This window comes from Lepidochelys olivacea (assembly GCF_965140295.1).
Source record: "Lepidochelys olivacea isolate rLepOli2 genome assembly, chromosome: 2".
Taxonomy (NCBI): domain Eukaryota; kingdom Metazoa; phylum Chordata; order Testudines; family Cheloniidae; genus Lepidochelys; species Lepidochelys olivacea.
In genome coordinates, this window is record NC_140412.1 from 32,755,537 (window position 1) to 32,768,210 (window position 12,674).

Sequence of the window (12,674 nt, forward strand, 5' to 3'; positions counted from 1 at the left end):
CATGGATTGCTTTGGAGCTTAGGTGGGAGATGGATGTCCGGACACCTTGAGTGGGCCTGCAGTGCACATGCCCAGAGGCAGAAACTGAGGAGCCTAGGGAACTTCTCCTGCACACATGTAGACATTGAGTGAGTTTAGGCATCTATTGGGTTAGGTGGCAGCTAAGTGGGAGTTTTGTAGATTGCAGTAGAACCTAAAACTGTGGGATTTAGGCACCTAAGTACCTTTGTGAATCTAGGCCTTACTCTCTAGGGCTCAGTTTACCATCTGCAAAATGAGTAGAATATCCACCTCACAGTGTTATGTGAATTAGTGAAGGGTTTTAAAGCGTGAGATCTTCAACTTAAAGTTGTTAAGAAATGTCCTCAATACCACCGCCCCTGTTCAAAAGTTAAAACTGGAAAAACTTTAGGAGAGAGCCATATGCAAGTCTCAGCCTATTGAGAAAAGATTAAAGAGAGAGTTGAAGATTACTAAATTAAGACTCCACACAATTTACTTTTAATTTTTACATAATCAGTTAAAAAAAAGAGAGAGAGATTGGAAGACATTCATATTTTTATCAAGCAAATAAGTAATATAAGCAAAAATTATAAGGAAAATTATTCTAATGCTACTGTAAATCTTGCAAACACAGACACAGGAGAATAGAGTCCATCATGTCTTGGGTCTTACTTTTCACAGGTGTGTGTTTGTAACTATTATCTGTGTCTCCTAGGATATAGCATAACAAAATAGTTAAGGCTACATTTAGGCATTTTTTAGTGCATCTTATTTGTAGTTTTGTAAGAATTTTGATTAGATTTTATTTAAAAAAACCAAACCCAAACCTTGAAGTATTTGTTTAATTTGTTATGAAGATCTAAGACTGTTTGTTTTTAGGTTTTGGACATTTCAATGTAGTTCTTATGTTCCTCAGTTTTGGAATTAAGTCAGTAAGATATTAACTCTCTAAATCTAGGAATTGAGCTTTCTGACAGTGCTTAGTAGAACTGACCAAAAAAAAAGGTCCTGACTGTAAACCCTCAAGTATTATTATGCTGAAATGCACAGTCTGGGTGTCTTTGAAATTATTATTAGTTAATGATACTCTGTTGAGAAAAAATTAAGATGTGACAGCAGTAGTAACCCATGATGTATTGCTTTTTACCTAGAAACTGCCTTAACTTCATTAGACTGAAAATAAGATTGTCAATTTATCCACAGCTTTATTGTTTCAGTAAGTGACATTTGAAGTGATAACAAAATGGGCTTTTTTTTTAATGCTTTCAGTATGTGTGTTCATAGTCGGTAAATATTAAATGAGATTATGAAAAACATCTTGCTCTTTGTCCTTGGAACTGTGGATTTATTTAGTTTAGTTGCTTCCCATATAAATTTCTCATTCCAGTGTTTTTCTGTTTGCTAGAGGAAAACACATCAAACGGAGTTGTTTTTTTTTATGTATGTTGTAATTAAAAACATCTGATTCATATTAGACGTGATTTTTTAAAAAGCTTTCAACATAGGATGGTTTGTAAGTGTTTGTAGGTATTGTGTGTGTAATGTACTTTTGTTCCTGAACACCTAAATGACATTAACCCAACATCAGCCTGTCTTCCCTTTAGTTATGAGAGACAGGCTCAAAGATGTGCAGGAGGGGCGTCCAGAAGCCCCTTGTTAAAATTCTGTGACCAAACTGCAGGGAGGGTTGCAATGACTTCCCCGTCTCAGATGGAGCTCCCTGTCTGTGTGCTGTGAAATCATCCCTGCCAGAGCAAATTGCACTAAGTGTAAGGTATCGTCTAAAATATCCAAATACAAGTTGAGCCCCATGCTGTATTATTAGCAATATAATCAGCATATTTTTTCAGATGCCAAGTCCGAACATTTTTAGTGAAGAGCACTTAAAATGTTCATTGGCCAACTGAGGCTTCATCCCTCGTTCTCTGTGCCTATGAGAGCATTTTTGTTTGTTTAAACAAGCAGATTCCCAAAATTCTTTCTGCCTGAGGAGCAAATGCTCCCTTGGGACAAAGGTTTTATCCCAGGCTAAGGAGGGAAATTTCATAGGGCCCTCTTGTTGAACTATTGTCAGCACAGTTCAAACTGTATATAGCAGTAGAAAAAATATTTAGGGCATGTAGAATTCCAGGTGAGGGATCCTTTCAGTATATACTAAATAGAATTAAAAATGATCCATTTGAAATAATGTTTGCCCGGTTTAACATCTGCTTGTGGATGCTCTGCAAATCAATGAATTAAAACAACAGTTAAGAAAAACAGAAGCTCAAATCCTAGTTCTGACTGTACAGTATACTTCACACACTCAGAAGATACCAGCAATTAGGTTTCTAGTAACTACTGGTTGCAGGAAGGAATATGATTGATTAATATCACATAGGTTTCAGAGTAACAGCTGTAGCTCACGAAAGCTTATGCTCTAATAAATTGGTTAGTCTCTAAGGTGCCACAAGTCCTCCTTTTCTTTTTGCGAATACAGACTAACACGGCTGCTACTCTGAAAGGTAGTGCTCTGTATTCAAGCTGAGATATGCAAACAGAGTAGTTAATTGTCCAGATATCCCATAATGTGTACTCATGTATTTCAGATTATAATCAAGGCCACAGTAGCAAAAGCTGGATGACAATGCAGAGAACTGGTTAATGAGAGAGTTTTCTGGTTGCATTAGTACAGAGATAACATACCTGGTTTTCCAAGATAGGGAAAGGAAACAAGTAGGATGAGCAAAGATCAAAGCAAAAGAAAAACAGTTTCGATCACAGAACCTGTGGTCAGGATTGAGATTGTCTGTAAAATGAAGGAAGGATCTAGATGTGAAGAAATGCACTCAGGGCAATTACACCCCCCCAGAAATCTGTTGTTCCATCACCAGCACTGCCTTGTACTCCAGTCTGATGTCAAGGTTGCTTCTAAGGACATAAGTTAAATGGTACTGAAAAGAAGAAGTAACAAATCTAATGGCAGACACCACTTTTACATTGCTGTTAAAAGACTAAATAGAGCTCTTAATTTTTTCTTTCTTAAAGTGTCTTAATTACCTCACCTTCAGACTCCTTCTGTTACAGGTTTCAGAGTAACAGCCGTGTTAGTCTGTATTCGTGTTATTAGTTGCAGTTACTAGACAAAACTCTTTGTTGTTTCACCATCACAACTGCCACCTTCAATTTTTCAGGTTTCAGAGTAACAGCCGTGGTAGTCTGTATCTGTAAAAAGAAAAGGAGTCCTTGTGGCACCTTAGAGACTAACCAATTTATTTGAGCATAAGCTTTCGTGAGCTACAGCTCATTTCACCTGTGTGTGCTGTAAAACTACTATGTGATATTAGCAAAAAGAAAAGGAGGACTTGTGGCACCTTAGAGACTAACCAATTTATTAGAGCATAAGCTTTCGTGAGCTACAGCTGTTACTCTGAAACCTATGTGATATTAATCAATCATATTCCTTCCTGCAACCAGTAGTCCCTAGAAACCTAATTGCTGGTATCTTCTGAGTGTGTGAAGTATACTGTACAGTCAGAACTAGGATTTGATCCAATGAAGTGAAGTAACTCACGAAAGCTTATGCTCAAATAAATTTGTTAGTTTCTAAGGTGCCACAAGTCCTCCTTTTCTTTCTTCAATTTTTCAGAATTTGCTTCCACAAAGGACTTCTGGAAAACCAAATTCCCTGACCCTGTGCCTTGATGGCTGAAACATATTGACTTGGCCAGTCACCCTCAACATAATGACAGGTTTCAGAGTAACAGACGTGTTAGTCTGTATCCGCAAAAAGAAAAGGAGGACTTGTGGCACCTTATAGACTAACAAATTTATTTGAGCATAAGCTTTCGTGAGCTACAGCTCACTTCATCGGATGTAGCTCACAAAAGCTTATGCTCAATTAAATTTGTTAGTGTCTAAGATGCCACAAGTCCTCCTTCTCTTTTCTCCCTCAACAGTTGTCCTTCCTCCAAAATAGAGATAGGATCATTCAGTTGGAGGACCTACTGTGTCTTTAGCAATAAGCATGTGAGAGATTCATTTGGTGACTCCGTCTATCTTTAGTTACAATAATTGATTCAACTTCTTTGCCTCGTCCAAAGTTTTATTTGGACACAGAGTATTAACAGATGTTTAATGTGTGCTGTAAGTTATATGTATTTTCCATGTCTGTTATCTGTGGAATTTTCTTTTTGTGCAATGTGGGAAGGGATAACTTGCAACAAGGTACAATTACTTACTGGTAATTGCCTGTATTGTAGCATTTTTCTCTGTTCTCCTATCCTATTTCCCAGTCTCCCAGCTCCATGGTGTAACAAGGTGAGTGGTACATTCATGCATGGTTGTGGGGTTTGTTACCTTGGAGTGAACAGAAGGGAGGTGGGCTGGTACCTTTATGATGGTTATGATTGATAAATCTGCCTCTTTCCTCTTTATTTCCTGGGAGATGGCGCAATTGTGCTGATTATGTAGAATTATGTTAGTAATATGGGGAAAGTCTGACAATTACTACATTAAGCAATTAGCGATACCTGTATACTGCATCACACTGGCAAGAGAGTACATTCTCTCATTGCCTGGCCTAGACGCCAATAATTTTTCCGGGGGTTACCTAAAAAGAAACCTGAGGCTTTGGAGAAGGGCCTCACCTCTCCCTAGCCCATGTTCCATCACCCCTACATCTTAATGATACAGTGTTCCTTTCTGGTTTGAGGGAATGGATTTTTGCACAACCCTGTGCTTGCAGGGACACTCAGAGCAGCCCAGTGCTAGATTAGGTAGAAGAGGTGAAGGGTTTGTATTTACCAGTAACATACTCTTTGTTGTGAAAAATTAGCTCTCAGAATTACAGATTTAGCTATGAGATAAAAGGTTTCAAGATAAATTCTACTGAAACTTTACATCCAAATCCTTCCAGCAGCATCCACTGTAATTACACACTCTCCCCTACTGTAGCGGCTTCTGATGGTTTCACTGGACCTTTTTATACAATCAGGGCCTATCTCCTCCCTTGGAGGCTTTAAATAAAGCTATCTGCAGAGAGACTATTTCATTTAATTAATTTTTTACTGCATTTTGTTTTGGGGCCCTTTCATTGATACCAGAAGCTGGATGCTTTATTAAGGCAGGTAAGCTCAAAGAATTAAGGGCTTTGCATCTTAAAGTCTACCTGCCTTTTTTGTCAGTATCGTTTTGTCTACAGCACTGTTACATTTTATGATTGTAAGAAAAACCCAACATCAAGGTTGACCGTTGTGATGCATTCAGTATTATGGAGCCACAACATGAATGAGTTCTGTGGATTATACATATTCACAGCTACATCTCAGCTTGAAGGAGTGATAAGAATAACATACGAAAGGTGGTTAAACTGTAATAGGTCCACGCTTGCGATACTGGCCCTGAAGAATCTGATCCCATAGATGAGGTGTCACAGTTCCTATTGCAAATCTTGTTTGAACTGTTTCTTCTTCCTTCTGTGTTTAGTATTAATCATTTAAACAGGAAAATGAACCATAAAACAACAAATGGGAAGCATCAATCTGGATTTACAAAAGCAAAGAGATTAAAAATTCCAGCTCCAGCTACATCTGTAAGACCACTAATATACCTAAGATCAGGAATACAGACAGTATACAGTACATGGATGATGGATAATACCTAGGCACAATAGAGTAGGTTACTCTACTCTGTATACCACGTGGGTGGGTGGGTGTGTGTATAATTTCTGTATATATGTTATATATACATTACTTCTACCTATACATACTGCGCATTTATTCATATTACATACACTGTTCTTTGTTTTATATATTCCAGTGCTTAGATAGTATGATGGTGGACACGAAAGGAGAACCTAATATAGCTGTAATGAGCAGTAAGTGCTATATGCATTATATGTTCAAAGAACTGTATTAGGTTGGTGGCATTATCTTAGTTTTACATCTTGGGAAACTGAGATGCAGAAAAGTTAAAGGTGTGACTTTTCTAAACTGCCTGTGGACAAAACTGCATGTGTAATTATCATAGTTTGATGCACAGGTTGGGTAAACGCATACAATTGCCAGTTAGAGGCAACACTGACCATGAGGTACAACTGGTGACCCAATTTGTGCTGTAATTGTGACACAGCATTTTGGAAAATCAGGCCTAAGTAACTTGTCCAGAGCCACCCAACCAGTCAGTGGTAGAGCCCAGATTAGAACACAAATTTGACTTCCAGCCCTCTAGATGTTACTTCTCATAGAGTCAGTCAAGACATAAAACTATCACTGTATGGTGTATTAAAAACAAATTTTGGAAAGCTTCTTAGTAATTTGTTGGCCATAATTATACCATACTATTGCAGGCCACAGTCTGTTGTAAAGCACTGTGATTCCCTGTGCACTGCTCCCCATGCTGCTACTTGGGAGCCCTTTGCTAGACAGCTGGAAACCATAGCAATAGACTTTCCAGCATCCTGTGGGGTATATGTGGCACAAGTGTTGTATAAGAGGATGCTGTGCAGTCTATTGGCAGCCAGTATGTAAGCAGATGATCAGATTCACTAGTGGCTAGGGCATGGGGAAAAATATGTTTTTGAATGAATTTCAAATGAGAAACGTGTGAGGCATGAGGTATGCAGCATTTGACTTGTTTTACAGTAAAAAAAAAAGGTGACTCTTGTCATCTAACAAAGAAACGTCAGGGTAAGTCTGATGCTGTGGTACCTTGAGGACAGAAGAACATATAATACTTGAGAGCTTGAAACTGCTTCCACATTTAGTGTGGCTTTTGAGGCCATTTTGCTATTCAGATCTGTGAGCCATAGGACTCAAAAATTGTTGCAACAACAAAAGTGTATCATAGACTCTTATAAACACTCCCAAAGCAGTGTAGCCTGGCAAATGGGCACAGGCTTGGGATTTAGGAGAGCCTGAGTACTAATCCTAGCTCTACCATTGAGTTGCTTTGGGCCTTTGGCAAGTCACTTCATCTTTTGTTCTGTTATCATGTCTGTCAGCTGGAATACTTACCTACCTAGGTCACCAGGGTAAGTGCATGTTAATGGCTGTGCTTGAACACATAGTGGCCTTATTGCTTTAGGCAAAGATGCATGACAAGTGGGGAAAATATTTTTTTAAAGTCTCAGTGGTACAGGTGAGCTTGGGTTACACAGAGTTCTAGCCTGAACGTTGAGTCTGTCATGCGTAGAAACACCAGCAAGTTTGATACCTTTAATATAAAAGAAGCTGTGAAGGATCCTGTAAATACACATGCTCAAAGTTAAGCATGGACATAAGTGTCTGCAGAATTGAGGCCATAGAATTCTTGATCAGTGGAAACAGCTCCAGCCCCAAGTTTAGTACAATTCTCTTTTGGAGATCCCAGAATTGGTTACATTTTCAGTATCTGCTTAGCCTTATCTACAATGGCTAGTTTGGCAGCCCTTCACAGTACTTTACTCCAAGTGAATCGGTTCAGAAGGAGGGTATTATTAAGCTTTGCTTCCTTGGAATACTCTCAATAACAAGATCTGATTATGATGTGGTCTGCTTAATCACAGACTTCCCTTGTTTTAGGCTGTGCCTGTCTGCATAAAAGCCAATACTTTGCTTTGCTTTAGAAAGCCACTGACTTCCTGTTTGGGGCCAGAGCATAGCATAGGTATTGAATATTCAGTATGTGTTTACCTGCTCTAGTCTTGTTTCTAAACTTAGATTTGTAATTTATATACATAGATGTTATCTCCTGAATATTTAAAACAAAATAATTCTATATATTATATAGGAATGGAATATAGGAATGTTTTGTTTATAGGGAAAACTCTATTCTTGCTTTAGGCATTATATCCCATTTTCAGTTACTTTGCATCCCCAAGGATGGACTCAGTGGCATATGTAGGTGGTTATACTCTGTAAACATTTTAGTACAAGAAAGCAGTGTTTTCCCTCTCCACAATCCCCCACCTTTGCATTTTGTTTCTGTGTGATTCTGAGTAAGTTGCTGAGGCTCTAATTTGGCTTGTGGAATCTGAATTACTGGTTGTGTTTGCAGAGATGGCAGTTAGAAAAACATCTTTTTACATGTAAACTGAGTGTATTTGATATGGAACCAGTTAGTGGCATAGAACTGGAGCCTCATCATGCCATTTTTCTAGAATCACTTTTTAAGAATTGGGCTGTAAATTTGTGTTTTGAGGTCAACCAAATGAGTTCATTGAGTTATCAGACAGAGGTGTGAGGGTCTGTGCTGTGCATATTCGAGCCCAGAACTTGCAGCCTAGGAGTGTAAGGGTAGCTTTACGCCACCATTGTGCCTTCCTTTCCTGGGCTGCTCCAGAGGCTAGAGAGGCACCCAGTGGGCTTGTCTAAGTCCAAGCAACAGCTGTCTCCCCAGGCTGCCCTATTGCTATATTGCTGCCTGCTGCAGCTATGTCCCCGTCGTGGCCCACCATGTCCTCTACACCAGAGCTTGCCAGGAGTTCTCCGAAAGTAGCCTTAGAGCTATATCCACAATTCCAGTGCCAGGGATATTCTCCACTTGCTGAAACCAGGTCTTTCCAATTTTTATGCCACTCTTGTCCTTTTACCTGGTATAAAGGAGCCATAGTAGGGTTGAGGATTTCACCCAGGATGTTCTAGGAGTCTAGATAACTGAAAAAACAACATACATGGTAATTATAAGAACACCCATGTTTTTCTAGATTATAGCTCTTTGCCGGTTAGCAAAGAGCTGATGGAAAAACATAGTCAAGGGTCTCAAAATGTTAAAACCCAAAAACAATCCCTCCCCAAATTCCCCTAAACCATATCCCACTGTGAACTGTCGTCCTCACAAGAGATCATATTTAATATTGCGCATGGCTTGAGTTTGGTTTTGTTTTTAAAATGTTTTGCTTCTGTGGTATCAGACTTGTTTTTGTGTTTGTAATGGGCTAACAAACTGGGCAGTCTATTTCCTGTGGCTCTGCAGCTTTAAAAAAAAGAAGGCTGCTGAGATGCGCAGAATCCAGCAGTGTTAAATGTCATGGGGTAGGAAGTGCTTACCTGACTGAGCCTGGACTGTATTCTGACTTGCCATTGGCATTTAAATCTGAATATACAGAGCTGGAGTGATGTCACTTGTGACACTAGCGGCTTGTGTAAACTAGAAAATTTCATCATGTTAGATCGTGCATGACCTAAGTCTGCTACAGCCCCAACCAGCTGCCACGATGTTAAACAGACCAGCCCTTGTCCGTGTCTAGTGCAGCGGCATGTTTAATATCATGTCAGCTAACACATGTGCTGACAGAATGTAATTTTCCAGTGTAGAGCACTTGGGAGCATCAGAAGATGTTCTGAGCTGCCCACCTGCTTTATGAAAGACTTAATGAGCCTGAGAATTCTAAGATTCAAAAATAAAGGGCAGGATTCAGCCTCAGGAAACACTAGCATTACCTACAGTGCTGGGCTCTGGAAATGGAAACGGCCTAGCCATGCTGTGCCCCCAGCCCTCACTTGCTGGGAGGTTTTCAACCAGCCACCACAGCTAGAGAAGTGGATGGTGCTGGCTGGAGAGGGGATGTGGCGAGGAGATAATTGATTCAGCATATCCCCCAGAGAAGCCTCAACCATCAGGTTTCCTTTGAGCCTAAGCCACAATTTAAAGCGGTCTTCCTGTAGAGGAACTCCTGTGGAGGAGGGCAGTGCACCACTACTTTATCCATCCTTTCTCCTCCCCTCAAGAGCTGAATTCCCCTCCCCGGTGTAGCTGCCAAGCTGGCATGGGAAGGTTCAACATGCAAACTTCCAGTTCCTCCACTGACTTGCTACATGTCCTTGGATGAGTCAACTCTTCCTGCTTCCATTTATCCATTTGTAACTTGGACATAATTAATGAGTTTTTGCAGGGATTAATTAATGGTTGCAGAGTGCTTTGGGATCCAGGGATGAAAGATATTATGTACATAGTAATTTTTCTTCTGGCTGATAAGCTATTATTAAAGCAAGTTGAAAGCTTATTTCCATCCTCTCCCATGGAGCTCCCCCACTGGCATCTTTTTTTCATGGCGGTTTGCAGCACTGGGTTTGGATATGACAAACCTGAAAAAATCGCCAAGTATTTTTCAGGCGATAAGAGCTTCTTACCCAATGAACTGTCATATTTCTGGGCTCCGCAAAATGGGTGCCGTGTTCCTTTAAATAACAGAGTCTGGAAAATGAAAGCTGTAAATCATAGAAAGTTAGTAATCAGATAGTATGGCTTAATACCAAAGCCTAGAGCCAGGCATTGTTATTGGTTTACTGTAAAACTATTTAGAGGTGCCTTACTATTTCTCTGTGTCAGATTAAAGCCTGTATGTAGATATCAGAAACAGATGAGCTGATAAGTGGGTCCCCTGCCCCCCAGATAAATAATAATTTCCTGTTTAAAGTATGACGAATCCAACAGCAGTTGTTTGCTTAGTATGACTGTGCACTTGAAAGAAAGGTCAGCAGCCCCACTCAGGTAGCCGTGTTTCCTTACAAATGTTTAAAGTGGCTTAGGCAGAATAGAAGTTGCCATGTCCTGTTGTGTTCTATTGTTGCTGAAGTGTCTGTTTTGAGGGAGCTGTTGAAAGTCTGGAATATATCCACAATTGCTCCTAGAGGGTGTGGTTGAAAACGCAGGCTGACTTTTAAAGTTCACATGGGACAGGCAAAGGAAGGATGGTTATGATTCATCGTCACTTTTAAAACCAGTACATCAGTCCTGGAGTGAGAATTTCCATCATGTTTTTACTCTTCCCTTTTCCTTTCCAGGGAGTGAAGCTGATTTTAGCTCTTCAAGCAGTACAGGTAGCATTTCAGCCCCTGAAGTCCATATGTCTGCTGCTGGGAACAAAAGAGCCTCTTTTTCTCGCAAGTAAGCAAAGCAATTTATCTTATACTATGTGTGTTGCTTAGTGGAAGGCCGGGCTTATCCACCACTGTTATACCTTTTAAAACAATTTGGACTCCAGTGGGTTCTCTGATAGTACTGACATTGATTCGAATCTGTGATCTAGGAGAGAACAAATGTGATGTTTTTGGAGAATATAAACTGTGATACAGGAGGATCATGTGACCAACAACAGTTCTGTTCCTTCATGACATACCTTTGAGATCCTGTCAGCTACATAAAAAAAATATTTAGCATAGAAAGAAGGGGAAACAGCTGGGTGTGTGCTTAGTTAAGTGCAACCATTCCAACCGACTGACCGTAACCTTCTGGTCACATCACTTTGTTTTCCTGCTGTGACAAATTGTCAGCTCACCACATGCCTTGCAGGATCATCATAACATCATTTGTTGGAGGAAAAATGTTGATGCTTGTGTCTTTAATTCTGGTTGCTAAATATCAAGTTCCACTCCTTTGTATTAATAGGTATAAAATACCTGGTTCTTGAAAGGTATGTATTAAAAATGCCTTTGATGAAATATTTCTGTAAGTTGCCTCCACATCACACATCAGATACAAACCTAGACACCTGGTGGGATCTGAGTTGTTTTGGATGGACATATGTAGAGCACTGTGCAGATACAAAATTTGTATCTGCATCCAATCCGCAGTCTGCAAACATGGTCTGTGGTTAACTGCAGATTTGCAGGGCTCTAGATATATGCACATTGTGCTGTGCCTACACAGTCCCTGCTGCTTGCGGTCTTTTTGAACAGTCAGGGATGGTTAAAATTGACAAGACAAGATCCCTGCTCTTTGTGGAATCACAAGACTGAAGCTGGCAGGGAGAGTGGAGGGACAGCATGATTCCCATATTTTCAAGTCACCTGCGCTCATCCATGATCATAACATATCCAGTATGCAAGGATTGGTAGCATAATGCCTCACTGAAAGAGAATCTGATCTCTGTCTTGGTGTCGGTATGCAAATAAACAGCAGTTTCGCTCGGTATTTAAGGAGAATAGGTAGCTGCTGCAACAGTGGGGTTTTGTGTTTAATTCCAAGTGTAATAACTAAATGATTAAATCCTAAACCTACTTTCTTTCTTACTAGCAGCATGACCTCTTGTTGTAACTTTAAATATTCCACGCAAGACACCAAATTTGCCCCTGAAGTCATGCGTAACATTCCTTCAGATGTAGCTCTTGGGACAGTCAGGTACTGTGCAGATTCTGGCTTGTAAAAGAAATAAAAATAAAAAAATCAATACGTTAGAAATAGTCCTGAGCAAAGAAAATTTAAATAGTTCTTTCCTTTCACTTTTAATTGTTTTAAAATATTTGCCTATGCTCTGTTTAAGAATTTTTAAAAAAAGCAGTTGGACTTAATTGTGTCACATTTAATTCTGTAGCATTTCAGTGACGTCATAACCACACTCCTGCATTTTATTGTAAGCTACTTATGAAGTCACCCAAACCACAGCACTGCCATGCTGGCTTGCAGCACCGCCGCGCAACCATCTGTTCCATATAAAGTGTTCACTTTCAGAAGAGGGAGGAAACCAGGTCAGACAGCTTTAAGAGGAAAGGATTTTTGCTTCATGAGTTCTGCAGTATTTTCATTGATATGTTGTATTCTTCTCATAGTCTGGCTGGATTTCTTTTTTTCCATTTCTTTGGAAATATGTTTTCACTTTTTGTTACAGGTTAGAGGAGCATTTTCCATGCGGGAGAGTGGTAGTGACATTTCATGAAAGTAGCTAGAAGTGTTTACAGACGAAAATGTAACTTTATAAACAGTTTCCAGAA

At 39.8% G+C, this 12,674-nt stretch overlaps 1 protein-coding gene across 3 annotated transcripts in view; it reads left to right on the plus strand.

The window, feature by feature from the left end:
• SYBU (syntabulin) overlaps positions 1 to 12,674 on the plus strand; it is a 54,596-nt gene that overhangs the window by 35,696 nt on the left and 6,226 nt on the right. For all 3 annotated transcript variants that reach the window (XM_084620804.1, XM_084620806.1, XM_084620805.1), the window contains exon 4: positions 10,749 to 10,851. In XM_084620804.1, the coding sequence (XP_084476930.1) occupies positions 10,749 to 10,851 (103 nt within the window). The remainder of the gene's footprint in view (positions 1 to 10,748; positions 10,852 to 12,674) is intronic.